The sequence below is a fragment of the Narcine bancroftii genome, chromosome 3, assembly GCF_036971445.1.
Source record: "Narcine bancroftii isolate sNarBan1 chromosome 3, sNarBan1.hap1, whole genome shotgun sequence".
NCBI classification, from domain to species: domain Eukaryota; kingdom Metazoa; phylum Chordata; class Chondrichthyes; order Torpediniformes; family Narcinidae; genus Narcine; species Narcine bancroftii.
Genome location: NC_091471.1, coordinates 306,334,018 through 306,361,389, shown reverse-complemented (window position 1 = coordinate 306,361,389; position 27,372 = coordinate 306,334,018). Strand labels below are relative to the sequence as shown.

The 27,372-nt window shown below is 44.3% G+C and overlaps 1 protein-coding gene across 1 annotated transcript in view; it reads right to left on the bottom strand.

Annotated features, from left to right (window-relative positions):
* Positions 1-27,372, bottom strand: part of LOC138756855 (SH2 domain-containing adapter protein F-like) — a 268,488-nt gene that overhangs the window by 33,721 nt on the left and 207,395 nt on the right. Inside the window, exon 11 of the mRNA XM_069923247.1 lies at positions 24,069-24,188. Within this exon, the coding sequence (XP_069779348.1) occupies positions 24,069-24,188 (120 nt within the window). The remainder of the gene's footprint in view (positions 1-24,068; positions 24,189-27,372) is intronic.

Below are 27,372 nucleotides of genomic sequence, written 5' to 3'. Positions count from 1 at the left end.
AACCTCCTCATCATAGTCAAAGGAAGGGGAGATGCTTCACTGCCATCCCCAGGCCTGGGACTTTCGTGCTATTGCATGTCCATGAACTGGACCCAGAAACAGAACACTGACGCTGATAACACCTTTACTATGCCTGCATGTTAAATTTATCTGATTCATGCACAGGAGCTGTTAAGAGCCAATGAACAGAACCGCCAAAGTGGTTAACCTTTCTCTACATTATATTCCATTTGGTGTTACTATCTATTCAAGTGTCTATATCTCTTTTCAGGTTCTTTAAAAATTGCATCATCCACAAACTGGAAACAATATACGTTGCTCCTTCAACCAGAAGTTTACAAACTGCCCCCCTAAACTCACATTCCACCTTAACCAATCCCTATGCCGTAAATCCTCTGTGATTAGTAAGGGATTGGCTAAGGTGGTATGTGAGTGGGAAGGGGAGGATGAGAACCATTGCTTTAGACCCAATTGTTACTGAAATATTTTGCTTGAGAAAAATTGTTATTGGCCCATTTCCTTTGGAGTTATGAAACCCTGCACATAACGAGTCAATTAGGTACGATTAAAACAGTGGTTTTCAGACTTTTTTCTTTCCACTCACATACTACCTTAAGTAATCCCTTACTAGTCATGGAGCACCTATGGCATAGGGATTACTTAAGATGGTATGTGAGTTTAGGGGCAGTTTGAAAACCACTGCTACAGATTGAAAATAGCTGAAACTCGAATATGATTCTAATAGTTCTCCAATGGTTATATCCTGCCATCCCAAATGCTTTATTCTGACTCACCAATTTCTTTCTAGCAACTAATATTCATTCTAAGATATTGCCCATAATTACATGAATCTTGATGTAGTATAATTGCCTCTTGTTTGAGACCTCATCAATTGTTAATGAAAATCCAAATGCACAACGTGCACTGCTTCCCTTTGTCCACCCTCCAACTACCCTACGAATGATAATCTCAAAATAATATATTTGGCAGATATTATTTCCCCTTCATCATTGTGTTGAAAATATTATGATTTTCTTAAGAACTCAGTTAGTTACCTCATTTGTAATAATAGACTCCAGCATTTTGTATTATCTATGACACACTAACCAGTTTAAGAGTTTAATTTTCTCCCTCACTGCTTTCTTGAACAATAAAAGGGAATTCTAGAAAATCAAAAATAATGCATCCACTATCTCAGGAGTCACTCTTTAAAAATCCAAAGTGAACGTGCTGGAGATCTGTTTATCATGCACTCCCATGATTATCTCCAGATGCGTCCCCTTAATAATATCCTATTGTTAATGCCGTGAAATGTGAACCACCTGAAATGTTCGCCGTTTCTCTGTCCATAGACGTTGCCTGCTCTGCTGTCAGTTTTGGCCTTCTTTTGAGATTTACAGCATCTGCAGCCTTTTTTATTGCTTTTATTTTAGTTTCTTTATTGCCACGAGATTCCCGGTTCACAGTTTGCCTGGGAATGCTTTGTGCCTTGAATAGTGCTGTCATGTACAAAATATTCATTTAATCTCTTTGTTATTTTCCTATTTCCCATTATAGATTTTACTGTCTTCACAAGAGAGGAACCTTGCTGGGCACAAATTGTCAGCTGTGCTCTCAGCATCATGACAGTGTCTACACATAAATGGAACAGCGATCTGTAGGCTAACAATCTTGTGAGCAGAAGCCAGCGTGCATTGAAAAGAAGGAACACTTTGCTTCAATTTTGAGCTTCACGCCATTTTGTAGAAATGTTCGGAAAGACTACACCTGCAACAAGCCTGGCTGCAGAACCCTGTTACATGCAGAAAGCAGAACACTAGACTTCCTTTGCACCTCCATAATGCAAGAATATTGGTTAACTCTGTCCAAAACCTACACGAGTCTGAGCCAAAATGTGGGATGTTGGTTTACCTAAAGTCTGTATTTGTCAGGTGGGAAGACAAAGAATCACTCTCACTTTCATAATTCTATGATTTCTACGTATATGGCTTCGTATTTCTTTAGTCATGGATTACTTGCTAAATCATGAAGTGATGTTGCGAGAGAGATTTTTTTAGTGTACGCAGTGGGCTTTTACATTGACTGGTTTAAATCAATTCAATATACGGGTATACGATCCTTTATCCGGACTTTTAAAATTTGCAAATCTCCAAAGTCTGGTAAGTGGGAAGAGAGGTGCTCGGCACTTGAGGGAGGCGGCTGGGCGCCCGGCGGTTGGGGGAGGTGGCCAAGGGACCGGAGCTTGGGGGAGGTGGCCGAGGGACCGGCGGTTGGGGGAGACGGTCGTGCGACTGGAAGGGGGTGGGGGTGGATACGCCAGCACAATTTGGGTGGGCTTTCCATAATCCTGAAAAATCCAAAATTCAGAACATACTGTCCCCCAAGGGTTCCAGATAAAGGATTGTGTACCAACAAATGCTCCGTTCTGCAAGTCAGAACACAAACCATTCCTCATCGAGGGCTCAGTAGTGGATAGGGCCAAGAACGTCAAATTCCTAGGTGTCAATATCTCTGAGGATCTGTCCTGGAACATCCATGTCGATGCAATTATGAAGAAGGCTTGCCAACAACTATACTTTGAGGAGATTCGGTTTGTCACCGAAGACCCTCAAAAACTTCTATAGGTGTACTGTGGAGAGCATTCTGGCAAAGACCTGCCAACCCTAAGGACAAGAAAAAAATCTAGAGGGTTGTTAAATTGGCCTGTGACATCACGGGAACCAGTCTCCACTCAATCGAAAATATTGACAAGAGGTGGTGTCTTAAGAAAACAGCCTCTAACCTCAAGGTCCCCCACCACCCAGGCCATGTCCTCTTTACTCTGCTCCCATTGGGAAAAAGGTACAGAAGCCTGAAGACGAGCACTCAGTGACACAAGGACAGTTTCCTCCCCTCTGCCACCAGATTCCTGAATGATCAATAAACCAAAGACTGCCTTACTTTGACTTTTCATGAACTAATTTTATTTTGTAAGGTGGTTTATATGAATGTTTGCTCCATGATTCTGCTGCGAAACAGACGAAATTCATGACTTGTTCACAACAATAAATTCTGATTCTGATTCTTTATACTCAACCCATACCATTGTTAAAAAAATGAAATAAATTTCTGCAAAAGAATTAGAAGTCTCATCAACTTCAAAGTTGAATCTCATTGGATTGTTAATAAAGCTTCGAAATTTTGAGAGCTTACATGGCCTAATAAAACTTGTGCTACATTTCAATACTAGCTCTAACCCAAGTAAAGGGCCCCCATTGTCTCTGTCCTTCCAGTGAGTTTATAATTGGCCAGCAACATCCTAAGAAAAAGTTCCTTTGCACCCCAGAGGTTTATGGACACTCTAACAATTGATCAGGCCCACACCCTTTGGGACCTAGGGGGAATGATGTACAAACCCTGCCAGCTATCCCAAGTAAAACACAAAAATCTGTAGTCACTATGGTTGAAGTAGAAACACAATGCTGTAGAAACTTAACAGGTCAAACAGCGTCCTTTATCTTTCTTTCTTTGGCTTGGCTTCGCAGACGAAGATTTATGGAGGGGTAAATGTCCACGTCAGCTGCAGGCTCGTTTGTGGCTGACAAGTCCGATGCGGGACAGGCAGACATGGTTTCAGCGGTTGCAGGGGAAAATTGCTTGGTTGGGGTTGGGTGTTGGGTTTTTCCTCCTTTGTCTTTTGTCAGTGAGGTGGGTTTTGCGGTCTTCTTCAAAGGAGGTTGCTGCCCGCCGAACTGTGAGGCGCCAAGATGCACAGTTTGAGGCGATATCAGCCCACTGGTGGTGGTCAATGTGGCAGGCACCAAGAGATTTCTTTAGGCAGTCCTTGTACCTCTTCTTTGGTGCACCTCTGTCACGGTGGCCAGTGGAGAGCTCGCCACATAACACGATCTTGGGAAGGCGATGGTCCTCCATTCTGGAGACGTGACCCACCCAGCGCAGCTGGATCTTCACCAGCGTGGACTCGATGCTGTCGGCCTCTGCCATCTCGAGTACTTCGACGTTAGGGATGAAGGCGCTCCAATGAATGTTGAGGATGGAGCGGAGACAACGCTGGTGGAAGCGTTCTAGGAGCCGTAGGTGATGCCGGTAGAGGACCCATGATTTGGAGCCGAACAGGAGTGTGGGTATGACAACGGCTCTGTATACGCTTATCTTTGTGAGGTTTTTCAGTTGGTTGTTTTTCCAGACTCTTTTGTGTAGTCTTCCAAAGGCGCTATTTGCCTTGGCGAGTCTGTTGTCTATCTCGTTGTCGATCCTTGCATCCGCTGAAATGGTGCAGCCGAGATAGGTAAACTGGTTGACCGTTTTGTGTTTTGTGTGCCCGATGGAGATGTGGGGGGGCTGGTAATCATGGTGGGGAGCTGGCTGATGGAGGACCTCAGTTTTCTTCAGGCTGACTTCCAGGCCAAACATTTTGGCAGTTTCACAGCGTCCTTTATAGAGCAAAGATAAAGATACATAACCGATGTGTTGAGCTTCAGCCCTCATTAAGGTATGATGAAAAGCTCAAGTCCAAAACGTCGGTTATATATCTTTATCTTTGCTCTATAAAGGACACTGTTTGACCAGCTGAGTTTCTCCAATATTGTGTTTTTACTTTTTTAACTAACCCAAGTTCTGTACTCAATCGGAAAAAAAAAGGAAAATGGAAGTAGAAAATGCTGGAGATATTTAGCAAGTCAGGTTCAGTGATACTGGATCAAAGAGCTAAAAGGCCAACTCCTATTTTCGATGTATTTAATTAATGATTATTTTAATTTAATAATTTATCAATACTTTGATTTTATTTGATGTTGACCCTCTGAGTATCAGAGACATTTTAAATGTGCTCAAATTAGGGTCAGTTTTGATGTAAGGCAAAATTGAGCATCCACCTTGTCCTTTTTTCGTAATTTATTCATTGTGGGTTTCACAGGCTGAGCTAGCATTTAAAATTTTAACTAAAAACCAACCTTATTCACAATCAATTATTTACAAAAGGAAAACCTTTCAAAGTCTCTTCACTCCCTTGGTGTTGTATCCGTGCATTTCCATCACTGTACATTGTTACATTAATTTTCTCTTTAGCATCATTGCCACCCCTGTGACACCTTCTTGTTACTCCCCCTCCCCCTTTTGTTTGAGGGGCTTCCCCTAGGTCTCAGACCCTCAGATTTTAGATTTATTGTTAAGATTACATACATGACATCACATACAACCCTGAGATTCTTTTTCCTGCGGGCGCAGCAGAATTACCACTTATTGGTAGTGCAAAAAAAACTGTGCACAGTATACACAGTAAAGAACTGGAAACAGATAAAGAATGTAAACAAACTGAATGTGCAATACAGAGAGAATTTAAAATATCAATAAAGTGCATAAATAAGAGTCCATAATTGAGTCCCTGATTGAGTTAGTTCTTGAGGAGTCTGATGGTGGAGGGGGAGCAGCTGTTCCTGAACCTGGTGATCGAGTCTTGTGGCACTTATACCTCTTTCCTGCTGGCAGAGCCCGATAACAGAATTTAATTTAATGTAATTTAATTTAGACATACAGCACGGTAACAGGCCATTTCGGCCCACTAGGCCGAGCCAGCCAATTACACCAAATTGACCTAAACCTCCAGTATGTTTTGGAGGGTGGGAGGAAACTGAAGCACCCAGAGGAACCCCATGTAGACACGGGGAGAATATACAAGTTGCTTACAGACAGTGTGGGATTCAAACCCAGCCTCAATCGCTGGCACTGTGTCATTGATGCGCTAATCGCTACGCTAACCTTGCTGCCCCTCAGGACTGAGCCAGCATTTCATTGCCCTTGAAATGAGAGGCATTATTTGTGGCGTTACTCAACCCACAATGGTGATAGGGAGGGATTTTGAATAAGTGGAGGAGAAAGAATGGCAGGATGCGCATGGCCATTTCAGCCCACATCCATGCCACCCTATTTACACCCAATTAACTTTTTGAACAGACTCGCTCTCTAAATGAACTCGAGTAACATTCTTGTGAATCTTTACTGCACCTTTTCTAGCTTAATGATACCTGGATGGCCAGAACTGTGCACAATACTCCATGTGTGGTCCCATTTGCAACATTAGCCCCTGTTCCTTCATGCAGTGGTCTGACAGATAAGGCAAGCATGTCAAACCCCTTCTTCACCACCCTTTTGACCTGTGTCATCACTTTCATGGTTTCTATGTACCTGTACCTCGCTCTCTGTTTTATAAAACTCTCCAGTGCATTAACATTCCCTATGGAAGTCTTACCCATAATCCTTAAGTGTTGTTAGTTTGAGTTCCCTGGACCAAGGCAGGGCATATAATCCATGCAGTCCCACACTGTTCGCAGTACAGTCTTTTAAACTTTATGATAATCCGTCAATCTGTTCGTGATCTCATTGCTTCTGTGGGAGTTTGCAGTAGGCCTATAGTTCAAGTTTATTGTCACGTTATCCCTGGTGCAGTGAGAGGATTCTTCCATGAGCACTTTTCTGGCCTGGAGGGAAACTTCCCATTCTTTCTCCAGCAGGTAGAGGTTAGGGACGGGAGTGTGTAGGTGCTGTCAAATGAGTCTTGGTGAGTTGCTGCAGTGCATCCTGTAGATGGGTCAAACTGCTTCTACTGCGTTGAAGTTAGTGAACAGTTGTAGATGGGATGCCTTTCAAGTGAGCCCCTGTGTTGAGCTTCGTCAGTGTTGATGGAGCTATATATTCCACAGTGAAGAGGATTCCTAACTTGAGCTTTGTAGATGCTGGACAGCATCAAGGAGTTAGGAGGTGAATTGCTCGCTGTAGAATTCCTCGCCTTTGTAAAGTATACTGCATATTTGGCCACTCCAGCAATTCTGCCAGGAGCTGTGTGGCTTCTCTCTGGGGTGGGACTCTGTATTGAGTGGCCTTAGGCCTTATGCAGTACGGACATAGCTGCTGGATCCAAGGTGCCGGAGGCCAGTGAGAGAGGTCCTCTGCATCATTTGAGGCAATCACAGAAGGGTGCTTCAACACCCCCCCCCCCCCAGAAGAAAATTGTTCCTCTAGTGTCTTATAGCTAGATCAAGGGGAGGGTGGCTATTCCACTGTTCTGACCATTACATACCTGTAAATGTTTAACTCCATAGTAAATATCATGCTGAGGATTTGTTCAAACTTAATAGCCATCTTCACACATAGTAAATGTACAGAATTCACAGCACTTATGGGAAGCAGAGCTGTCCCACAGAACCACAAGGATATTAGAATGTATTGGAACAAGGAGATCTAGAGGAGTAGTGATCCCTCTGGCCTCCTTTAATGCAGGGTTACCTAATCCTTTCAGCGGTGTGTCTATCTGTACATCTCAACGTGCAGTCTTTTCTCTACACTGGATAATCCTATTTTATCTGCCTGCATTTTATTTCTCTCTGTGAATGTTCTCATTAGGATTGCAAAAGCTTTGAAAGCAAATGTTAGAATGCCGTGAGACACCAGGAAGGGCAAACAGAGCTGGAAGATAAAGTCAGATCAGGCAGGAGTGAAAATGTCTTCTATTTACTTCAAAGTTCACAGATCTGGACATCAAGGTGGTGCCTTTAAAATAGAGGGGACAGGGAGAAAAAGGCTTTTGTCTGAAAGTTGTCCAAGTGGAAAACAAAGAATGTGTTCAGTTTTTAATTGGTGAGCATGACTTTACATCATGCGAATGGGCAACTTCTATAATTATTGGCAGGAGTATTGGGAGGTGGCAACTGTAGCCAGGAATATTCAAACCACAACCAAAAATTGGCACTCCTTCAGCCAAACAAGATGTCTGCAGAGGCTGGAAAGCTGGAGAAACATGCAAAGTACTTTGTGTGTCAGTCCTACAGGCAAGTATCCTGCCAAAACTAAGATGCATAATTAAGGGTATTCCTGCAGGTGAGTGCATGAGATGCTAGTATCCCGGTTTGGGGGGGAGGGTGGGGGGGGGGGGGGAGGAATAAAAAACCACAAATATGGTGGCTGTGAGGAATGTTGGCTTGAACACCAAAAGAACCGTTACCCAATGGTGTAATATATTCCTTTCCATCCAATTCTGGGGTTGCAGACTCCAGGAGAGCAGAGGACTGGAGCAGGGCACCAGAAAACGGGGAGACCATACCCTATCTGAGAAAGAGAAGCAGAGGAGACGACCCACAGGACAGTGTCCACGGCGGCGGGGCTCTGCGACTGGAAGACCAACATATGCAGCGGGCTGCTGGTGACTTGAGGTGAGGAACCCATGGAGGCTGTGAGTTGCTGAAGACAGCTGTCAGGAGACTCACGCTGGGCCACAGACTGCTGGAGACTGGCTCAAAACTGGCTGAAGGGTTTCCAGGTATCGGATCTGGGACATGAGGGGGTGCCAAAGGTGCCAGAGGATCACTGACCGTGTTGGAGGTTCGGATCTGGAGCTTGGGCTCCCATTGGTTTGGGTTGCACTCTGTGTGGGTGCAGAGGCTGCAGAAGTGCTAGAGGTCAATCTATTGATGCTCGGTGACTCTGAGGGGGGGGGGGCTCTCTTTTGGTTCTCTCTTTCTGACTGTAAGAGGCGCTTCAGGCAATTTCTGCTGATGGTGAATCTGTGCCTTACACCCAGAGGTCTGGAAGGCTGGCGACAAAACTCTGCATGTCAAACTGCATGAGTTTTTAAAGTTTTGTTGGGACCAAGGAAAACTGCCTCAGGACCTTCGTGATGCCATCATCATCACCCTGTACAAAAACAAAGGCGAGAAATCAGACTGCTCAAACTACAGGGGAATCACGCTGCTCTCCATTGCAGGCAAAATCTTTGCAAGGATTCTCCTTAATAGACTAATACCTAGTGTCGCCGAAAATGTCCTCCCAGAATCACAGTGCGGCTTTCGCGCAAACAGGGGAACCACTGACATGGTCTTTGCCCTCAGACAGCTCCAAGAAAAGTGCAGAGAACAAAACAAAGGACTCTACATCACCTTTGTTGACCTCACCAAAGCCTTTGACACCGTGAGCAGGAAAGGGCTTTGGCAAATACTAGAGCGCATCGGATGACCCCCAAAGTTCCTCAACATGGTTATCCCACTGCACAAAAACCAACAAGGTCGGGTCAGATACAGCAATGAGCTCTCTGAACCCTTCTCCATTAACAATGGCGTGAAGCAAGGCTGTGTTCTCGCACCAACCATCTTTTCAATCTTCTTCAGCATGATGCTGAACCAAGCCATGAACGACCTAAACAATGAAGACGCTGTTTACATCCGGTACCGCACGGATGGCAGTCTCTTCAATCTGAGGCGCCTGCAAGCTCACACCAAGACACAAGAGCAACTTGTCCGTGAACTACTCTTTGCAGACGATGCCGCTTTAGTTGCCCATTCAGAGCCAGCTCTTCAGCGCTTGACGTCCTGTTTTGCGGAAACTGCCAAAATGTTTGGCAAGTCAGCCTGAAGAAAACTGAGGTCCTCCATCAGCCATCTCCCCACCATGACTACCAGCACCCCCCACATCTCCATCGGGCACACAAAACTCAAAATGGTCAACCAGTTTACCTACCTCGGCTGCACCATTTCATCAGATGCAAGGATCGACAACAAGATAGACCACAGACTCGCCAAGGCAAATAGCGCCTTTGGAAGACTACACAAAAGAGTCTGGAAAAACAAGCAACTGAAAAACCTCACAAAGATAAGCGTATACAGAGCCGTTGTCATACCCACACTCCTGTTCGGCTCCAAATCATGGGTCCTCTACCGGCATCACCTACGGCTCCTAGAACGCTTCCACCAGCGTTGTCTCCGTTCCATCCTCAACATTCATTGGAGCGCCTTCATCCCTAACGTCGAAATACTCGAGATGGCAGAGGCCGACAGCATCGAGTCCATGCTGCTGAAGATCCAGCTGCGCTGGGTGGGTCACGTCTCCAGAATGGAGGACTATCGCCTTCCCAAGATCGTGTTATATGGCGAGCTCTCCACTGGCCACCGTGACAGAGATGTACCAAAGGAGAGGTACAAGGACTGCCTAAAGAAAGCTCTTGGTGCCTGCCACATTGACCACCGCCAGTGGGCTGATATCGCCTCAAACTGTGCATCTTGGCGCCTCACAGTTCGGCGGGCAGCAACCTCCTTTGAAGAAGACTGCAGAGCCCACCTCACTGACAAAAGGCAAAGGAGGAAAAACCCAACACCCAACCCCAACCAACCAAATTTCCCCTGCAACCGCTGCAACCGTGTCTGCCTGTCCCGCATCGGACTTGTCAGCCACAAACGAGCCTGCAGCTGACGTGGACTTTTACCCCCTCCATAAATCTTCGTCCGCGAAGCCAAGCCAAAGAAGAAGAGTACAATGACAATAAATTGAATCTCGAATCCCTGGAATCTTGAAGTCTCAACCTCTGAATCTGATTCAGGGGAACTAATTGAACCAAAGCTGACAGAGTTTACTGTGGTAATGCTTCTCCGCAAAAGCTATCAGGTTCTTGAACCTTCCCTTGTTACAGTAATCATGGACTGTTCTGACACCACATAGGGACTATAGTCTGCACTATTTCAAAGTCATTTTTATTTTGTGCTAGGTCAGCTGTAAATATTTATCATCTGTATATTTTGTATTTCTTGTATCTTTTAATTGAAATATATATAATGTTGTCATCTTTTTTAAATGAAATGCCTGTTTGACTGTAGTAAGTACGAATTTTGGTGCATTGTACATTGTACAATCTAGATGAGAATAAACTCATAATATTTATCTTATAAAACTGGACAATAGCCTTTGTTTACCCGAATCATTTGTTGGACCACCTCAGAATTGTACAAGGAGATATAACCTTCTTCATTGGGGTAATCCTGCAAGTTCTTTAACTATTATGGATTATGGAGAAGCTTGTCATACTGTGGATTTCTGTTCATAAATATCCCCTCTCCTGAGAATATTGACAGTTGTGCTGTAGTCATTCAGAGATACTGACAATCCTTTTAATGTCCACACAATCCTATTTGTCAACTATAAATGTAAACATCAAAGCTTACAGTTGAACATAGAATACTACAGCACAGTTTAGGCCCTTCAGCCCTTGATGTTGTGCCAACCCATACATTACTTGTATAAAAAATATACCAAACCCTCCCTACCCTGTAACCCTCTATTTTCCTCAATCCATGTGCCTGTCTAAGAGTCTCCCAAATGCCTCTAACGTTTCAGCCTCCAACACCATCCCTGGCAAGGCATTCCATGTACCCACAACTGTCTGTGTAAAAACTTATTGTCTCCCCTCAGCTTCCCTCCCTTCACTATGTACAAATGTCCTCTGGTGTTTGCTATTCCTGCTCTAGGAAAAAAGGCTCTGGCTGTCCACACATCACGAGTTTGGAGACCTCTATTGTCTCCTCTCATCCTTCTACACTCCAAAGAGAAAAAACCCAACTCAGCTAACTTTGCCTCAAAAGACACGAGTTTAAATCAGTAGAATTACTCATTTGCACATCTTGCAGGATTCACTTGATGGTGACCAGGAGCAGGAATACTAGCTGAAGTGTGCTGATGGGCCGCAGCACAATACCCCGAGTGGAAAGCCCTGTGAAAGGTAGTGGACACAGCCCAGGACATCACAGGCAAAACCTTTCCCACCATCGAGAACATCTCCAGGGAACGCTGCCATCGGAGAGCGGCAGCAATCATCAAGGATCCACACCATCCAGCACACGCTCTGTTCTCACTGTTGTCATCAGGAAAGAGGTACAGGTCCCACAAGACTCATCCCACCAGGTTCAGGAACAGCTGCTCCCCCTCCACCATCAGACTCCTCAACAACAAACTCAATCAGGGACTCATTCAAGGACTCTTGTACTTTATTGATTTTTTTCTCTCTGCATTACATAGTTGTTTTTATACATTTCTTTATTTGTTTACACGTGTACGTTAAGTACAATTTTTTTTGCACTATCAGTGGAAATTCTGCCTTGCCTGCAGGAAAAAGAATCTCAGGGTTATATGTGATGTCATGTATGTACTCTGAAAATAAATGTGAAATCTGTTGTAACCCTAAGTCAAGGATACTCAAACCAATTGCAGTGTATAGATCAATTAACAGGCAAAGAATGGGAATCAAGCCCTGAACTGCCTTGCATCAGGCATAGTGAAATGAACATACGATGAAGCCTTAATAAGGTTAGAATGACACCTTGGAAAGGTTAATTACTGAAGCAGACTTGACAGATAGAACAGGGCAAAGATTTAAATTGTTGTCCTTTGTGACCTATAAAAAGCCTTTCAAAATTGGACCATAGGAGAGGTTTGGCTATATTGAAAGCAATGAGCCCAGTGACGTTAACTACGTGAAACCTGAATAATTTAAAATCCCTCCTTTACTGAAATCAGAGCTCCTGTGTTAGTGGCTGTATGTGGAAACAAGTTTCCCATTCTCTGGAGAGGCTACAGAACAAATAGCCAAGAGCAGAAGGACAGGGCCACCCATTTAAAGCCTCAAATGACAGCCCCGCCACACATAAATCCACTTACTTTAGTAGGGGCTTCGTGTTTAAGGGTCGATAATATTGTCAATTGTGCAGTTAGGGTGTTTAATTCATGCGGCATAGAGATGATACTCTATTGTTCATGGAAGCCTGCTGCAGTCTGGCTCTTGATTCATTTACCCTAATTAGTCAGGATTAGGAGCTTCATTCACAAATGAGTACAAACTGCCGTGGTGCGCTGAGATATTGTCAGGAAGATGGATAAGATTAGAGCTTTGGGATGTAATGAGTTTGTGTCTGAGTTCCTGGCATTTCTGCACCACTATTTTACTTTTGAATAGAAACATGATGTGGTAAATTTGGGAGCGGGATTTGAGAGGGTGCTGAGGGCAGGAAGGGCTTCCGAAGGGTCTTGGGTGCTGAAGGGCTTCCTGATTGTGTCGGAGTTTTGGATCTGGAGCTCGAACTGCCGATGAATTGAATGGGAGTGTGTATGGCTGCAGAGGCTGTGGGAGTGCTGGAGGCGAATCCATGGATACTCTAGCCCCTTTCACACTGCCATTCTGCTAAATAGGCATATGAACGATCCGTGTTGAAATACCAAGTGGGCTGTTCACACTGTACCATGAAATCCCGGGTCCATGCATTAAATACCAGCTATCACGGATATAGGGGGGGGGGGGGGTAACCACCAGTGGTGCTGTCCCGAGTGATGTTGGCCCATTCACATTGGAGCCTCTGTTATAATCTCCTGGGTTGTATCAGTTCTGGGTTGATTTGTACACCCCTCCCCTTTCCCAGGTTCAGAGCGTTCACATTGGTAGGTGAAGCATTAACTTTCAGTAAAATTACCAGGTTCAACCCACGTTCAACTGGCAGTGTGAAATAGTGTCTCCGAAGGAACTCTCTTTTGCTTCTCTTTAGGGGTTTTTATGCACAAAAGCCGCATTATCACCTGCTCATGTTTAAATAAAAGGTGTATTTACCGTTTATGCTGAGGACTGAAAATATGAATTGAGCAGTCCTTTTATGTAGCCCAGAACAGTGTGGTGGCTTCCCAGTGCAAAAGAGGACGGGATGTGTAGCACAGCTGCAGCTGCTCTGTGACAGCCCAACCACCCTGCTGCCTGATATCTCTCCTGTTCTGCTACCTCACATTACTGCTACCCTGCTCCCTTCTTCCTCCATTCCCCTCCCTCGCCAATCCTCTCCCTCTCTCTTCCATTCCCCCTTCATCTTGCCCCACACCAATCCCACTGACCTGCTCCATCCTGACAGCCTCGTTGCCCCGCAGTCTGACAGCTCCGCTGCCCCACTGCCTGACAGCCCCGCCACCCTATGCCTGACGGCTCCGTCACCCCGCTCCCTTCCTTCTCCATTCCCCTCCCTCCCCACCCCTCCCTCTTGCCCAATCTCACCCCTAGCAGCCCCGCAGCTGCCGGTCAGCTCCATCAGGAGTGGGACAGCATGAGGGAGCGGGCGGCGTGAGGAGTGTCGTGGAGTGAGTGAGTGCAGTCTGACAGCTCCATCGGCCGCTCCGTGGCAATGGAGCGGGGCAACGGGGCTTTCAGCGCGATGTCAATCATCTTCCCTTCCTGTTTGGAGCCGCTTTCAGCAGCTCCACCTCTGACACTAACGCCCTTGGGAACCTGGAGCCAATTCACCTTTTATGCGGGCAAGTGGAGTGTCTTTAAGGCAGAAGAATCCTGTCTTTACAGATCGCTAATTTTCACTATAAAAGGGTCTTTTTTTCTTGTACTGTAAGGGGCACTGGGCAATATTCATAGCAACTCTTTGTCTGCCCTAAAGCAAGAAAATAATTTAGTGTAATATTAACATATTTTGTACAATTACATGACAATAAAAGAATCTTGAATCTTGAATTTAAGGGGTTCAACACCTGGTGGCCACTGCCGGCACAGGTGACACCATCTTGGGGACAGACCCCCACCGATCTTAGAATAACACACCATTGGCTCATTTAACAGCCTGCAGGCAGCCATCAGCATTAGGTCTGGCGGTGGTTGAACCCTTGGGAGCAGCGCTGTGTCTCTGCTCCCCACCCTGGCCCAGCGGCAGTGCTGCCACTTTTCATCAATTATGAATACAGCTCACACAAAATAACCTCCTGTCCATCATCTCTATCTTTACCTCTCGCTGCCTTGGGAAAGCCGGTGTCATATAAAAGGACATGTCCTACCCTTGATCATACTCTCATCTCCCCGTTACTCAGGCAAAAGTTTGAAATCATGCACCTCCAAATTCAAAGACAGCTTTTTTTTTCTTCTGTTATCAGTTATTTGAATGGACTTTCCATTAATATAAGATGAAGCCTTAAACTGATTAACCCTTTTCCTTAACAATATATCCTGCACTTTTATCTTATGCCACACTATACCCTGCATTTTTTGCTTTATTCTTGCACTATCTGCTATGCTAGATAGAGGTTTGACTTGCCTGGATAGCATGCAAAAACAAAGCTTTTCACTGTATCTCAGAGCAAGTGACAATGAGCAATTTCATTCAGCCGTGGGGAAGCCCTGATACTGCTACCTTTCACATGACACTTCTGACCCAGAATTTTACTGTTTTTTTTGTATATACTTTATTTAATATAAAACCACTTAGGAAATATATCACAATACATCAAAATTAATCCAAATACATGTATTTTATGAAAAAGAAAAAAAGAGAGTAAAGAAATACAAAAGAAAGCAAAACCTCCTATAAATCCCCCACCCCTCCCCCAACCCCTTACAAACTAAAAAAAAAGAAAAAGTTAAAAAAGAGGGACAAGACAATCACAGCAGGAGAACTTCACTTCTGATATTTTTAATCACATAAATATTTATACAGACTTATAAGAGAAAGGGTATGTTCAAGATTCATTTAAATGTTAATACCAACTCTTTGTAACTATGGGCTCCATATTTCACAAAATGTATGATATTTATCTGTTAAATTCTAAGTAATTTTCTCAAATGGAATCCAACTCTGAATTTCTGCATGCCAACTCTCCATCCCCAAATCAGTATTTGACTTCCAAGTTATAGCAATACATTTTCTACCTATTGCCAAAGCAATTTGAACAAATTTTATTTGATACATATTCAATTTTAATTTAATTCAATTCTAATATTACTAGTCTTTTTAAATATTTCGTGACTCTTGCAGAAGATCTGAAGTACTTTGACATTAGGGGTTTTTAGACTGCAGGCATGTAACGGCACAATCAAGGGTTTTTGCCACCACACAGAGAGCCTAAAAAGGAATTTGCAGGAATTTTGAGTCAATTCCTGCACCGAGATTTATCCTGCGGGACCCCTACAATTTTTTGGAGGAAGTCTACTGTGTAAATCCTACTGGAAAAATTTGTTGTCAGTCATTCACTCTACTCCACGTCCAACCCCTGGGACTGTTGCATTCAGGTACTTGCAGTCTAAAAAGGAGCCCAGTGTGACCACAAGGGCAGTACAGGTCCACAATCCTTTATCCGGAACCCTTGGGGGATAGCGTGAACTGAATTTTGGATTTTACCAGATTTCAGAAAGCCCACCCCGAATTGTGCTGCCGTATCCACCCCAACCCCTTCCAGTTGCCTGGCCATCTCCCCCAACTGCCGGACGCTCGGCCGCCCGACTCGCGCTGCCAGACCCTCGGCCGCCTCCCCCAACCGCTGGTCCCACAGCCGCCCGACTCGTGCTGCCGTCTCTCTCCCCACTTGCTGGATTTTGGAGCTTTCCGGATTTTAGATGTCCGGATAAAGGATCATGTACCTGTAATTATGTTCATTTTTAAAGCGATTTTCCCAACATTGCACTTTTGGGTGGATGGTACTTGACCTTTTATTTCTGTCTCCTCTATTTTTATTTCTGGGATCTGCAGAAATTTTTGGTAAAGGGACAGATACTGTACCACCAGTTTCCTTGGAAATTGGACCCGAAAAGCTCAACGGTTTCTTATAATCTTCATGCCAATTGATTGACAATAGCATCAGTTTTCCAAACCTGGGGAATTCTGATTGTAATTTCATGCACAAAGGTTTGCAAGAAACTCAGTAGGTCCACCCAGCATTCTTTATTGCAAAGATATGGAACTAGCGTTTTGGGTCTGATTCCTTCATCAAGGTGTGAGCAAAATGCATGCAGGCGGCTGATTAAAATGGTGGGGGAAGGGGTGGGGGAGGGGAATAGTTCCTTGAATAGAGAGGGAAGGGGGTGGGAAGTTGGAGAAAAGGAGACAGAGGGATAGGGAGAAAGCAAGAGAGACAAGGGAGGGTCCTCATTCAAAATGAAGAAGTCGACGTTTATGCCATCTGCTTGGAGAGTGCCCAGATAGAATATATGGTGGTGTTGCTCCAATTTGTGATGGCTTTGATTTGGCAGTGCATTTGGCAGTGTGGCAGTGTGGGAAAGGGGTGCGGAATTGAAATGGTTGGCTACTGGGTGGTCCCTGCTGTTGCAGAAGAGAAGGAGAGAGAGGGCAAAGGTGCTCAATGAAATTATCTCAAAGTCTGCGTCCAGTCTCTCCAGAGTAGAGGAGGCCACTCTTATGGTCCTGTGCATTGACCTCTGATCCATTTCCCTGCAGCAGCCTTTTCTGTGAGTGGTCCACAATCTCAGAAGAGACTGCATGCCAAAGTGCTCTGATAGATCAAATGCACTCACGCCCCCGCCCTACCCACTCACTCCTCCCCCCACCCCCATCCGCCCATCACACTTTGTTGGTATTGGCAATCCCAATGCAATGAACAGATTTACTGCTCAAGTCCACTTCAGAAACTTGACAGTCCAGTGCCACATTTGCAGAATTATTTGAAAACTTGACCTCGGGTTATACGTAGAAGGAATAGTCCTTCGTAGTTACTAAATCTCTCTCAGTCGGAACATAGAACATTGGAGGGTTTCCATGTGCTGGACGTGACCAGAGGCTGACTAAAGTGAACTCTATAAACCTAGAAATCTATGGCATTTAGCTAGTATTAATGTTAGATATCCCAGTTTGATGGATTTACCCAAAGAAATTTGAAACAAGCCAATCCAAACTATTTCTCGGCAACAGTACAAACACATGAGGTGAATGCTTTTTTAATGGCATGATAGAAACTAAGGTATATCAAATATATTATTCTGTACAAAAGTAGGATGTGAAAATATTTGGATGGGTAGATATTTAAAATTTCATCCATGGTTAGAAAAGCTAAACACACCATAAATGTGACAAGCACTTTCAATCTTGCTTATGAAATTCAAATTGAATTGTATTTCTGCGGCAGTGTATAACATTCTTTACCACTTTATATATGTGCACAACCAAACTGGTTATCGGCACAAGCTTTTCCATTTCAATTTGCTGACATTTGATCTTTTTTGATCTTCCATCTATTTTTTTTAACTGTGCCTGTGACACATTTGCCTGAATGTGTTCGTTATTATAAAGAGGTTCACCTTTCACATTTCCTATTTCTGACAGAATATCATCAACCTGAAACAGTAACCATCCCTTCCTCCCTGCACAGATGCAGCCTCACCTAAGTGTTTCCAGTTTCTGGATCAGACTATGCTATCAGCTAACTGAAGCTCTCCTTGGGAAACTAGAATAATGCCCCATTTGTGGACCATTCTTTGAAATGGTTTACATCGCGGCTGAGTACTGGTGTTGCAAGAAAATATCCTAAAATATCAGGCATCCAAAAATGTAAATTTTTAACTACTTAAATACTTTCAATGGCTCTGTATACGCTAATCTTTGTGAGGTTTTTCAATTGGTTGTTTTTCCAGACTCTTTTGTGTAGTCTTCCAAAGGCGCTATTTGCCTTGGCGAGTCTGTTGTCTATCTCGTTGTCGATCCTTGCATCTGATGAAATGGTGCAGCCGAGATAGGTAAACTGGTTGACCGTTTTGACAACAGACTCGCCAAGGCAAATAGCGCCTTTGGAAGACTACACAAAAGAGTCTGGAAAAACAACCAACTGAAAAACCTCACAAAGATTAGCGTATACAGAGCCGTTGTCATACCCACACTCCTGTTCGACTCCGAATCATGGATCCTTTACCGGCATCACCTACAGCTCCTAGAACACTTCCACCAGCGTTGTCTCTGCTCCATCCTCAACATTCATTGGAGCGACTTCATCTCCAACATCGAAGTACTCGAGATGGCAGAGGCCGACAGCATCGAATCCACGCTGCTGAAGATCCAACTGCGCTGGGTAGGTCACATCTCCAGAATGGAGGACCGTCGCCTTCCCAAGATCGTGTTATATGGCGAGCTCTCCACTGGCCACCGAGATAGAGGTGCACCAAAGAAGAGGTACAAGGACTGCCTAAGGAAAGCTCTTGGTGCCTGCCACATTGACCACCGCCAGTGGGCTGATATCGCCTCAAACCGTGCATCTTGGCGCCTCACAGTTCGGCAGGCAGCAACCTCCTTTGAAGAAGACCGCAGAGCCCACCCCACTGTCAAAAGACAAAGGAGGAAAAACCCAACACCCAACCCCAACCAACCAATTTTCCCTTGCAACCGCTGCAACCGTGTCTGCCTGTCCCGCATCGGACTTGTCAGCCATAAACGAGCCTGCAGCTGACGTGGACATTACCCCTCCATAAATCTTCATCCACGAAGCCAAGCCAAAGAAAGAAGAAATACTTTCACAATAAGGTGATAAACTCCATAAAGACAAACTGAAAAAAAAAACTAGATTTTACAAAAGTGCTGGAGAAACGTTGCAGATCACACAAATGGCAAAGATACATGTTTCGGTCATGCCAAGTGCTTCAGTCTAAACCATTGGTTTTGTATCTTTGCCACAAAGAACCTTGCTTTATCTACTGGTTTCTCCAGCACTTTTGTACATTAAACTACAATCACAGTCTCTGCAGACTTTCTTGTTCGACTGGATACATTTTATGTCTTTTTTAAGATCAGCTGCCAATCCTTATGAAGTTTGTTGTGGGTTTCTACACCATTGTGACCCTGGTCAAATTGTTTTATGCACATTTTAGGAATTGGGTATCCATGACAAGGCCAGGATTTAATACCCCTTCCTTGGACTGAGGACATTGCTAGACCATTTAAAAAGGGGCATTTTTAAGTGTTAACCACTTCAGATGTCCAGAGTCTCAAGTACTCAACATCGTGTAAGGATGGAAAATTTTGTCTCCTGAAGGTACTATAAGGGTTAGATACATAGCAAAGCTCCACCTACACATCCATTAAATATTACATCACAGCACTACTCACCTCTACTATCCATAATACCACATCATCTCATTCTGATCAGATGCACTTAAGATGCTGGGAGACTGCTCGATGAAAAGGTGAAGAGAGAGCTCCCCTTCCTGCAATCAGTCAGGATCCATCATAGATCTGGGCTGTGTAGCTACCAAAGTCAGTTGGGTTCTCTTCGACTGTGGAGAAGCTGATCCAACTATACTCCAGAAAGGCTCCTGTTAGTGACGATAACCTAGGCAGCAAGTGGCCAGATCACCTCACTCTGGTCTCATATCTGAAATGCCTTACCCACGGTTTGGCTGAAGCATTTAGGTGCGGGGGGCAGGGGGGGGAGCAATTTTTAAGGACATCAATCAACTTCCTTCCGTGGTAAACGCTCCCATTTCTGGTAGCAGAGGCAAGCATGTGTCAAGTTCATCAGCGAACACACAATTTTGCAGAAATGTTCTGTTGGCGAATGGAGCTGCCCAAATTGATACTCCCTCAATAGTCTTCTGCTGCAAAACTCGCCGGTTAAAGAGATCGATAGTTTTCTCCCTGTCACAATGACAGAGAGTCCTCTTTCTACTGGCACTGTACACCCCTTGTAGTTCAGAGTGAAACATAAATCTCTCAGCTTAGCTTGTGCTGAGCTCGGAAGTAAAGTGGAGCTCATTCTTCCTGAATGAAACAGATCAGTGGTATGCACCGATGGTCATAGCTATCCTGGTCGTTGGAACTTTTTGCAACACCGCTGTTGCTTTGAAACACAACATAAACTCCTTGGAATCACTTCACCCAAAGTTTCCAGTGCAGGCTGCTTGGAATTTCAAATTCAGTGCTGCTTGACAACCAGCCTCAACCTTGCTTCACTTTGGCATCCACACATCACTTTCTCTGGCTGACACTTCAAATTATTGAATTAAATGACTGAATTATGATCTTACTAAAATTATATAAAAATAACCATCAAGCCAAAACAAACCTGCGTTGAGGTGCTGCAGCAAGTAAAGGTTGGCAAGTTTATGAAGAGGCAGGCAGAGGTTCCTGCGTGCAATGGATTTCAGTAAATTTGGGCAACTTTTTTTGGTTTGTGAAAGGGAAGTTGCAGACAGTGCCAGGACACAACCAGCTGCCCCACAAAAAAAGCTGCTGTAAGCGGATTTCAGTGTCATTAGAGTGGGTTTTTTTCTGAATCATGCCCCAATCTTTACCCAGCATCTTTCAATTGAGGCGACCTGCTGTGCTCACAGCTGTTGTATTGTTGGCTCATTGACCAGTGAGAAGTGATTTAGATGTTAATAAATGGTCACTGTGACAGACTGTACAAACCGCCATTGAGATAAGGGAATATGGAAGGTGGGGTGGTGGTGGGGTTAGGGCATGATTGATGAAGGAACATGTGTTCATTGTGTCCAGGCATCTCTAGCCATGGAATGGTCCAATAGACCTTAATGCTGTTGCTATCCCAGGCGGCTGCAAGGTCTGGGCTTATCGAGGTGCCAGTGACTGCGGCACCTTACAGTGAAGTGCTTAGCGCAGACAATCGGTGATCTCTGGCAGTGAACTTGTGGGCAAAAGCGGAGCTCAGAGAAAACAAATCAGGCACAAGTTGTGGGGAAAACATCAATAAACCTTTTAACTAATGTTCCTTTCTCAATTTACTGCAAGATTAGCTCCTTGTTTTAACATGAGTGAGAAGCATAGGTTGTAGATTGCACTTTTAACCCCAATTTTCTGGTCGCTGCAGACCAGATAACTTCAGACACAAGTCTTGTGCCAGGCAAACTTCATAGGTCCGAAGGTGAAGTGTGCTGAGCCAATTTCTTAAATCATAATGGAAATAATTACTAGTGCAATCTAATATGCAAAACAGGACTGCTATTACAGCACCAGGTTCGCATCCGGCGCTGTCTGTAAAGAGTTTGCATGTCCTCGTACGCCAATGTAGTTTCCTCTGGGAGTTCCGGTTTTCTTCCATCACTCATAAACATACTGGGGTTGGTAGGTTACTTGGTATATTTGGGCATCATGGGCTCATGGGCCGGAATGGCCTGTTACTGTGGAGTACCTGTAACTCTTTCTCTAAATATCACGCATTGAAAAAAACGTAAATGGGTCCAATTTCCAGCCACGGGATCCTAATTTAATCCACTGACTCATATCCAGGGTTACTCTTGGCAGATTGTTATTTTATCCTTATTCGCTATCTAAAAGGTTTCTCTTAATTTTGCCAATGACCCATTTCAATGGAATGGAGACATACTGATTACACTGCAGCTATGAGCAACCGCGGTTGATCTCCTTATCAGATGATAACATGCATTACATGTCAGAAAGGGCATTCGTTTTGTTAACAGTTGCCACAGCAACAGGGATGGCAGGGCTTCTCACGGTTCAAAGAAGGCCTGTCATGTATGGCAGAATATCAGGCTGAGCTCATTGGGGAGATGACAGGTTTACAACAAGTGATGCGGAAACATAAAAGAAAGTGTCGGCGTCATCCAGGGAATCCATTATAGAAACTTTGCCTTCTCTTGGAACGGTGCCAGTAAACGCGGCTGGCATTTTGTGCTACTGTAACGTCCTGGTCAGACCGACTGAGGGGAATTGGGAACAGAGGACATAGTTTTAAGGTGGGTTGGGGGGGGGTGGGGGAGATTTAGCAGGAGCCTGAAGTGTAATGTTTTTTACATAGAGGGTGTTAGGTGTATGAAATGGGCTGCCGGACGAAGCAGGTACTATTGCAATGTTGAAGAAACAAATTGGACGTGGATAGGATGGGTTTGGAGGGATATGGCTCAAACACAGGTCGGTGTGGCTAATGTGGGTAGAACAATTTGATCGGAGTGGGAAAGTTAGGCCAAAGGCCTGTTTCCATGCTGTCTGACTCTGAATCAGAATCAGAATTTATTGTCATGAACATGTCACGAAATTCATTGTTTTGCACCATCATTTACAGTGCAACATTTTTAGACACTACATTTCAAAATATTTTTAAAAAGTGCAAGAAAAATAAAAAGACAAAGTGAGGTCGTGTCCGTAGTTCATTGATCATTCAGGAATCTGATGGCAGAGGGGAAGAAACTGTCCTTGTGTTGCTGAGTGCTCATCTTCAAGCTCCTGTACCTTTTTTCCCGATGGAAGCAGTATGAAGAGGGCGTGACTAAGGTGGTGGGGGTCCTTGAGGATGGAGGCTGATTTCTTAAGACACTGCCTCCTGTAGATGTCCTTGATGGAGTGAGGACTGGAGCCTGTGATGTCACAGGCCGAATTAACAACCCTCTGGAGTTTTTTTCTTCTCCTGAGTGTTGGCACCTTCGTACCGGACAGTGATGCAACCAGCCAGAATGCTCTCCACGGTAAACCTGTAGAAGTTGGTGACCTTCAGAACCTCCTCAATCTCCTCACAAAGTATAGCCACTGGCGGGCCTTCTTTGTGATTGCATCAACATGAAGGATCCAGGACAGATCCTCAGAGATGTTGAGGGCCAGGAATTTGAAGTTGTTGACCCTCTCCACTATTGACCTCTCAAAGAGACGACTGGTTTGGGTTCTGATTTCCTTCTGAAGTCCTGTAACTATGACTTTATCTGCTACCATCATGCAGTATCAGAGTTACATCTCACTTTACGCTGAACACTTTTATTCATTTGAGGGATCTGGATGTAATTGGAGTGCCCAGCAATTTTGCTGATGTCTAATTACGCTTGGACTGGGTGGCTTGCTAGAGGCAACCATATCCCTGTGGCTCCGAGTCACGTCTAGACCACATTAGCGAGGGAACTAGGTTTGCATCCCTGACCTTAAAACCACTATGACTGATACTATCTCATCATCCCAGATTTATTTAATTCAATGAAGTTAAATTCCTTGTCTGGGAATTTGAGGATTGAGAATATAAACAGTATTGTTGGTACAATAACATAATCACTTAACCCTTAATTGATGCCAAACGTTTCTATCATTGTGGTCGTACCAAAGAAATATTGTACATCACAATCATAAGAACTGAGAGGGACTGGAGGTGAGGTGGGAAATGGAGCTCAAAGGAAAGTAAGGGAAGAGGGAGGAAAGGGAAAAGGGCAGCCAAAGAAAGAGAAAAAAAATGGCCAAAAGAACAGGGGAGGGAGAAGGCAAATTGATTTGGGCAGAACGAAGGAAATGGGTAAAAGGGAGACCTAATTGGAGGGGCCGGGAATGAAGGGTGAGAAGGGGATAAAAGGTGAGAAGAAAGCAGGGAGAAACCATGTGGGAGACAGAAAAGGGAAGGGATTTGGAGATGGGCAAAGGAGGGTATCAACAAAGTGGGAGAAGGAGGAGGCAGAGGGAAATCTCTCATCTTTGAGTCTGATATCTTCCCCATGGAGAAAATCAAATGTAAATTGTCATTAGTAAAGCTCCTCGCCTAACAGACAGGAGTTTAGGGCTCACCTTAGTGACAGGGAGTAGTCATTCCGGCTTGTCTCACTGTTCCGCACCAAGTAACTGCACTCCTTACACCGCATCAGCAGGTTCTCTGCGTCTGCCCGGCTGATGGCACCGTGGTACCACCTGAGGGAGAAAAGGAGAGGGAGACACTCAGACTGAGGGAACAAGAGAGAGGGGAAGCTCCAAGGTGTCAGGATGAGAATGAACATCAGAAAAGAACATGAAGCTGAAGGAGCAGGGTCTGGGAATCACTAGGAGCAGGGTCTGGTGGACATTGGGAGCAGGAGCAATGTCTGGGAGACACTGGGAGCAGGAGCAGGGTGTTGGAGACAATGAGAGCAGAAGCAGTGTCTAAGGGACACTGGGAGCAGGAGCAGGGTCTGGGAGACATTGGGAGCAGGAGCTGAGAGAAAGGTCTGAGAGAAAGGCTGGATTCAGCACAGTGAACAAGAAGCTTCATACCATGAGTGTAATTTCCCTTCCTGCCTTCACAAAGAAGAAACCCAAAGCAACATCATCCATCTGCCTTGATTTGTATGTGGAAGATCATGTGGGAATTATATCCACAACCAGGTCAAGTTTATCCATCAACCAATATCAATAAAATCAAATAAAATCACTTCTCATTTTAATTTGCTGTGTGCAAATTGCCTGAGCAGTAGCTAAATGGGAGTTTTAAAGCATGTGGATGGGGGATGGGGCAGTGCTAGCTTTGCAAACCCTTTGTGATAGGACAGGCCTCATACATTTCATAAAGAGGAGGCAAAGATCTGATAGGTGGGGACGGGAAAGTCCATGAAACCCTCAAGGAAGACCATGAATGATTGAAAGAAACTCCTCGGCACTGGATCGCTCATTAGGTTAATCTGCCGCTACAAATTTCCCCGTGTGTGTCAATGAGGGGTAGAATCTGGGGCCGGGTAGTTAGTGGGAGGGTGGGAAAAATGAAATGAGGTTAATGTGATTGGGTGCTTGTTGGTCAGTCTCAAAGGTCTTTTTTCATGCTGTATGTTTCTGTGAGATCAGGTAAGGTGTGGGGTGGGACCACAGTCTAGAATCCTTTGACACCGGGCACTGAGGGGCTGAGACTGAGGGAAAACAACAGAGTGGGAGTAACGACAAGGTGCCACAGTGCAAATGGAGAGAGGGACAGCTGCAAGTTTTCAGGATGAGAATGAACATCAGACAGAACATGAAGCTGAAGGAGCAGGGTAAAAATGAACAATGGCGCCCGCATCTACGAAAAATAGGATTAAACTTTAATTTTTAAAAATTTCTAAATGTTCTTCTTAGCTTTTAAGACCTACATGGAACTCCATCAACGATGAAATAGATATGAATCTTTAGCAGTCCATTCTCATTCTTTCTCTTCTCTCTTTTTTTCTATCTTAATATTTAATTCTACTTTTGCTTTTTTTCTTTTATCTTTTCTTGGGACTGTAGGGGGTGGGGAAAGGGGGTGTTAGGGTATTGTCATCATGTATTTTATAATATATACATTAATTCATCTGTATTTTGAAACATAATTGAATGCATGTATGGAAAAAATAAAAGCTTGTACAGTGAAGAGAATATATGGACATAACACTAAGGGTGCACAGAGACATGGATGGGTTTTAATATTTGTAAAAAATTTATTGTGAATAAAGTCCATTTTGGGTAAAAAAAATGGTTGGGATTCCTTTCCCTAACATCAAACAGAGCCTGCGCCCTCTGAAAAAAGCTGCAGCAAATTGTTCAGCGGGATTGTAGTGCGAATAAAAGCTCTCATGACTGGAAGGAGAACATACGCTTTTATTAGCTTACAACTGAGGGAAGGGTCTTACAGTGGTCTTCAGAAGGGCTCAGGGTTTAGGTGGGAAACCAGGGTTATATATGGGTAGATGGGGGCGGAACCAGCCATCAGTACAACACACCACCAGCGAATCTCAGTTCACTGCAGGGATGAGGGAGTTAAGGGGGTCACTTTGAGTAGGAGTGATAGATGTAGGAGGCTTGAGCAGAAGAAATAAGAGCAGGAGTTGACCATCTGGTCCGAAGTTGCAATGTTTTTTTTGTATTTTGTATTTTATATGAAAGAGTGTTTTGTTAAACTATCTAGATTTACCCATTTATTATCCTTACATTTGAATTTTAAAAGTGCTGCCTGAGAATCCAGAAAATTCGGACCAACCTGATCCCCCGAGCAGGTTGGCAAATGGGATTAATGTAGATGGGCAAAAATATCAGCATGGAACTGTAGACTGAAGGGTGTGATTAATCTACTTTAATGACTAATCTCAGGGCAGCCAGACTGAGTACAGAGGAAGTCTCAACCCAGACTTCAATTTGACCTGGTCATTGGCTTCACTTGCAAACATCCACAGCAGCAGGTGCCCCACTCCCACCCCAATGGCCAGTGGTGGGCAAGGGAAAGATTATTACTGCAAAGGCACTACCAAACCTTTGGAGATCAATTTGGGTTCATTACATAACTCATCAACACAGGCATAACCTTGCCTGATGTGATCCACAGTGTGCTGGGATACACCTCGAATGTTCTGACTGTATTCACATGCATCAAATCCCTACATAGCACATTGGTCAGATCTCTCATATGGTGTCAGATGAATTTAACCCTCAGATTGTTCTTAATACACTTCAGGAAATTTTTGTGTGATTCTGGAAGACTTTTGCACAATCTGGAAGGGAGACAGAGGGAGGCTCTGTAAGTGAGAAGGAAATTTGTAAAATGAGCTTAGGCAGAGCTAGAGATTTTTTTTTTGTACAGGCTCCAGACTTAATTAAACGTAATAAAATATCCAGCTGGTGTTAGTAGCAGAGAGTAGTATGTAAATGTAATGCAGGCTTCTGTCTTGTGGAAGAATGGAAGTGAGGGGCTGGGGTATGGGGATTAGTCAGAATAGTTGAGTAAATTTTTGTGCCAATATGGATTAATATTTCCACTTAAAAATGCAGCCTATCTACCTGTCACTACGGCAGTACAGCTTCCAGAAAACAGTACCTAATACGTCTAATACTGGTTCGAAATATATTCCACTTGCAAGATCGCCTTAATTAGCAAGTCAGTCAGAAGCAGCTAACGATGATTAATGAACCTGTCTGTTCTTCCAGGCCATCAGCATGATACAGAGAACTAAATTAATTAACCAACATTTTTGTAGAATGAAATGATGGCGCCTAGGCTGACTGTAGCCTGAAAGTCATGTCCTTGACTTTAAATTCGATTGTCCAGTTGGGAATGCGGGTCTCATTTCCAAAACCCAGTGCTCCAGGGACAGGAAACATACCAGATTTTTAGATTTTC